The sequence below is a fragment of the Geotrypetes seraphini genome, chromosome 10 (assembly GCF_902459505.1).
Source record: "Geotrypetes seraphini chromosome 10, aGeoSer1.1, whole genome shotgun sequence".
In the NCBI taxonomy this organism is placed as follows: domain Eukaryota; kingdom Metazoa; phylum Chordata; class Amphibia; order Gymnophiona; family Dermophiidae; genus Geotrypetes; species Geotrypetes seraphini.
This window is the reverse complement of record NC_047093.1, coordinates 119567317-119573072: the sequence shown is the minus strand read 5'-3', so window position 1 is coordinate 119573072 and position 5756 is coordinate 119567317. Positions and strand designations below refer to the sequence as shown.

At 41.1% G+C, this 5756-nt stretch overlaps 1 protein-coding gene across 1 annotated transcript; it reads right to left on the bottom strand.

Moving 5' to 3' along the window:
- Positions 1-1052: 1052 nt before the first annotated feature.
- Positions 1053-1955, bottom strand: LOC117368558 (vomeronasal type-2 receptor 26-like). Its single transcript, XM_033962290.1, has one exon. It carries the CDS (start codon positions 1953-1955, stop codon positions 1053-1055), a length of 903 nt encoding a protein of 300 aa, XP_033818181.1.
- Positions 1956-5756: the final 3801 nt, after the last annotated feature.

Below are 5756 nucleotides of genomic sequence, written 5' to 3'. Positions count from 1 at the left end.
GAAACTAACAGGCACATATTTGTTTATGTAACTGATTAGTGGACCGTAAATCTTTCTACAGTAGAAGCATGACACTTTAAACAAGCTTATAATGCCTAAACTAGTTCAAGGGTTAATACCCTATCTCACCATGCTTCTATTCCCTAAATACCCCTTTACAAAGCCACGCTACTGTTTTTAGCATCGACCATGCCGGTAAGAACTCTGATGCTTATAGAATTCCTATGAGCATCGGACATCTTACCTCCACAGCCTGCACTAATTACGCTAGTGTGGCTTTGTAACGAATGTGGTTAATTTCCTTGCTCTTACCCAATTTTCTCCTTCATTTTACCTTTGTGTGATTGATATTATCTTGTAGTTTTGATAGAACCTCTTATTATTTGGGGTTAAATTCTTACTTTTTTTTAGGTTGGAAACTGCTTAGCCCTGCATTGTCAGATTGAGCATTATAGCAAGTTTCCACATAAATAAAAAAATATTCAAACTGTACCAGCATGTCAAGCATTTTCAAAACTCACAGACTGTCATTCACTGACTTCTTATCTCTGCTGGGATGTGTGGTTTGTTCATTCTAAGGTCATTTCCAGACTTCCTTGTTGTCTAGACATTTTTATCAGTTTGCTCACACATTCATGCTATTAAGATCTTTAATGTTCTTTAGAATGTTTTATTGTATGTTAACAGATATGAAGGCACTTTTTAAAAATCTAGATTGTTGAGGAAAGAACAGAACCTGTTGTTAAACACAATAGATTTATAATATATAGTGTTGGAGTGCATGTACAGTGGAGGCAGCCATTTTGGAAATATAGCAACGAACAGCACTTAGAAGTGGAAATGTTGATTTCATGACTTGCCAAAGTCCCTTAAGAGAGACTTCTTAGGAAAGTAGGGTATTGGGATGCAAGGTGGTGTGCTGTAGTTAATTGCAAACTGACTAAAAGATAGGAAACAGAGTAGAACTGAACTGACAATTATCTACATGGAAAAGGGTCACCAGTAGAGTGCCTCATGGGAAAATGTTGAGACGATCCAGCATTTGTACAATACTATTCATTCAAGTTTTTTGTTAAGTATTTCCTGCTGTTCCTATCAGGTTTCAATAGAATAATGTAGCACTTGGGCATAAAGATACAGCCCAGCAATCCAGCACTAGAGGCCAGAATAGCAAATATCTCCACTGCCACCATGTATTTGCCTTTGGTGCTCAGGTAAGTTGGGATGAAGGAGACCCAGACACTGCAGAACACCAGCATGCTGAAGGTGATGTACTTGGCCTCATTGAAACTGTCAGGTAGATTTCTTGCTAGGAAAGCTACAATAAAGCTGACACCAGCCAGAAATCCCAGGTAACCCAGAACACAGTAAAATGCAACTATTGACCCTTCATTACATTCAATTAATATTAATCCAATTTCTGATTTCATATTAAGATATGGGAATGGGGGAGCAGTGAACAACCAGGCAAGACACAGAACAGTTTGAATAAGAGAACAGCAAAGGACTATCGTAACTGAGACCCTGGAACCCATCCATTTCTGAAACTTGCTTCCAGGCTTGGTGGCATGAAAGGCCGTGACCACAGTGATAGTTTTTGCTAGTACGGAGGAGAGAGAGATGTAAAAAGTGATCACAAAGATAGTCTGTCGGAGAAGGCAAGTCACTTTTTTAGGACGTCCAATGAATACCAAGGTGCAGAGGAAGGAGAGCATGAAGGAGATAAGGAGAATATAGCTGAGGTTCCGGTTGTTGGCTCTCACTATGGGAGTGTCTCGGTAATAAATAAAGATTCCCAGAATGACAGCAGTGATTAAAAAGAAGACAATGCTGATAAGAATCAAAACTATGCCCAAAAGCTCTTCATAGGACAGAAATGTTATCATTTTTGGGATGCAGGCATCTCTGTTTGGATTGGACCACTGGTCCTCTGGGCATGTTATACAGGTATCCATATCTGAGAAGGAAAAATATTGTCTCATTAATCTCATAAATAGTTTGAGTTACAGGACTACAAATGAACACTAGTCCCTTATATTAAATCATATTTCAAAATCAATTTTTAGCAGACAGTAGCAAACATTAGACAAGTAACAATGAGCTTCCTGCAAATCTTATCCTGTTAGAAGTACTTGAGCTGAAATGTTCATTTTTTAAAGGATTTAAATATATCGGAACACCACTTGCTGAACTATCAATCATATCATGGAAAGTACTGAAAGTTGAAAGATACCCAATAACCTGATATCTTTTAAGTTATGGCAATGAGTTTCAAACACCCTCCACCTTATGGTGTTTACTGGGGTATGAATCTCATCACTAACTCATTACCATTCTTATATCATTCTTATAGTTTGTTGATGGGACATGGACATGGGAGTCCATTTTAAATTGACCACTGAGATCACAGATGACATAGATCAGGACATAGGTGTCAGAACGGGGGAGCCACAGGGGCTCTGGCCTTCCCAAAAATTGGCGGTGGCTCTGCTCTCCCACCTACCTTTTCTTTTAGCTGCTTTAATTTTAAATTTTTAGCATGTAGCATATTATTCTTTCCTCCCTCCCGACCCCCAGCAGGACCCTGCTGCATGGCATCTCTCTTCATATCCTGACTTCCCCGTACCTACTCCCCAGTTGCTGTTATTTTAAATCTTCAGGTAGCCTCTGTGTTAATGAGATCAACCTTATGCTGTAGGCCTGTCGTGGAAATCTTTATTCAATTGTGACTTTCTGTTTCTGCCTAGGTGAGCTGCTGCTGAATGAAGGTTTCTGGGGCAGACTGAAAGCAAAAGGCTGATCTAATTGAGGCAGTGGCTGCTCAAAGATTTAAAGTAACAGACCGGGGAGGAGGTGTGGGGGAGTTGGGAGGTGAAGAGAAATATCATGCTGCAGTGTCCTGTGGGTGGGGGGAGAAGGAACAAATCTAAGTGGAAATGTCCAATCAGAAAGGTGCACAAAAAAGTGTCTTTCAACTCATCTGATTGATCCAAAATCTTTATTCATCCAAAGTAATGGGGGGAGAAGAACATACATTAAACCCCATGGACTGGGGGTAGGGAGTTGGGAAAATAGGGAGGATAGATGCTGCATGGGCTGAGGAAGGCAGGGAAGGACAGATTTTGCATGGGCTGGGGGTAGGGGGTTGGGAAGACAGGTAGAACGGATGCTGGGAGGGTAGATTCAGGGAAGGACAGATGCTGCATGGGTGAGAGTGGGTTGGGAAGGACTGAAAGAAGGAAGAGATGCCAGATACTGGAGAAGAGTGATGGAAGGAGAGAGAGAAAGTTGTCAGACCACTGAAAGGAGAAGGGGTGCTGGGAAGGGATAGAAGGAGATACTGCCAGTGGGGGAGGGAAGAGGAAAAGAGAATTGTTGGACATGATACTGGTGGAGAGGAAGGAAGATGAAATGTTACACTGGGGGGGAGGAGAGATGACTCAAAGAAGGGAGAGATGTCAGATTCTGGAGAAGGGATGGAAGGAGAGAGAGAAAGAGGAGGACAGACTGGAAGAGAAAGGAGAGATAGATGCCAGAACAAGGAAGGGAAGGAAGATAATGAGAGAGATGCGAGACCACGGGAGAGTCCATCTGGTCTTTCATGGTTAGGCATTGATCTAGAGTTATGCCTAGTATCTTTATGGTGGGCTGGATGGGGTAATTAAGTTCATTGATGCATAGAGGTGTTTTGGTGTCAAACGGATGTGGTGAAGCAATGAAGAATTTTTTTTTTTTCTGAATTAAGTTTGAGCTTGAAGTTTGTCATCCATTGTTCCATCACGTTTATGGCTTCTGAAGCCTTGGGAATAGTTTCCGAGACAGTCAGTGAATGGGATTATAATCATGAAGTCATCTGCATAACTGAATAGTTTTATCCCCATTTGAGTTAATTGCAAGCCCAGTGAGGACATGTAGACGTTAAATAGCAATGGAGACAGTGGTGACCCTTGTGGCACACCGGATGGATTGCTCCAGGTATCAGAAAGCTCATAATTGAAGCGTACCTGATAGGTGCGGGATGTAAGGAAGCCACGAAACCAGTTCAGCACCTCGTCTTTGATACCAATGGCGTCTAGGCATTGTAGCATTTTCCTGTGGTCTACCAGGTCAAAGGCTGAACTCATATTGAATTGCATAACCAATGCATTTAGGCCCATGCTAAACAGTAGAAACATAGAAACATAGAAAGATGACAGCGGAAAAGGGCCATAGCCCATCAAGTCTGCCCACTCTATTAACCCACCCCGATAAGTCTAGATGCTAGTGATTCGTGCTATGTAGGGATCCCACGTACATGTCCCATTTACTTTTAAAGTCAAGCACGCCGGTGGCCTCTACCACCTACCAGTAGGCGCAGGTTGTCTAAATAGCTGCGATTACTGTCTCCGTACTGAATAAAGGTCTGAAACCAGATTGAGATCGTGTAGAAGAAAGAACTGATTAAGATTGGGATCAGTTGGGAGTGTACTAGTCCCTCCATGATTTTTACAATAAACGGAATGGATTCTACCGGTCTGTAGATGGTTATTAGGCCTGGGGGTTCTTTGTGATTTTTATTATTATGTGACCGTTGTTAGAAAGGAACTTCCCATTTTTTAGGTTGTGGGCCAGGTATTGTAGTAGCGATAGTTTGAATTGTAATGGTGCTGCTTTCATAATTTCTGAGGGGGCATGAGTCCAGAACGCAATAAGTTTTAGAGTATTTGTTGTATATTTTGATGTAATCACTCCATTCTAGGTCTTGAAAGGAGCTCCAGATCATGTCTGCTGGTATGACATTTCCTTAGGTGCTAGCTATTTGATGATCATTAGGGTCGTTTGTTGAGCAGTGGTTTCTAAGGTTTTTAATTTTTGAATCGAAGTGCAGTGCTAAGTCATTCGCAGAGGGTAACTTAGTGTTGTGTGTTGGTATGGTGTATCGAGTGGTGTCAAATAAATTCGTGACCAGGTTGAATAGCTCTTTTGTGTTGATTCCTTGCAAATCAATGCAAGATGAGTTGATTTTAGTGGAGTAGAATGCTTATCATTTGTTTGTAGATTTTTATATTAGCTCTCCATTTGTTGCGGTCTGCAGTTTCTCTTGGTTTTTTCCAGATTCTTTCCAATCGTCTGGCTAGTTGTTTCGTTTTTAGAAGTTCGGTGTCGAACCATTTGTTATATTTGTTTGCATTGCTTTTGCTATTAAGTTGGGGGGCAATTTTATCTAGAATGGATGTGCTGGTTATTGTCCAGTGATCCCAGAAATCGATTCCTTCTACCTCCGTTTGCTGTTCGTAGTGTGACCAGTATTCTGGATTAATATAGCCTCTTGTGTGGTGTTCTCTTTTTATCATTGGACTTGTTTTAGTTTTACTGTAAGACTAGATTAACTTGAAATAATAAGTAAAATGGTCAGACCAGTTATCGTGGCACCAGGAGCCTTTCAGTAGAGAGATGACAGGGTCTGGGATTTCTTTAATGGACATGGCTACCACATCTAAATGATGACCTTTTTCATGTGTTTGTGTGGGTAAAGGGAGGTTGTAGTTGAGTAGGGATAGAAAGTGTTTAAACTTTTTCGCGTTTGTGTTGTCCTCATCATCTAAGTGTATGTTTATATCTCCTGCAATGATATTGTAGGAAGGACCAATTGAATTATGTAGGACAAATTCATAGAAGTCTTCTTTGGCTTTTGGCCATCTTTTTGGTGGGACATAGAATAACATGCAGGATAGGGATTCTTCTAACTGACAGTTGCTGATTTTGCAGGCTAAAAT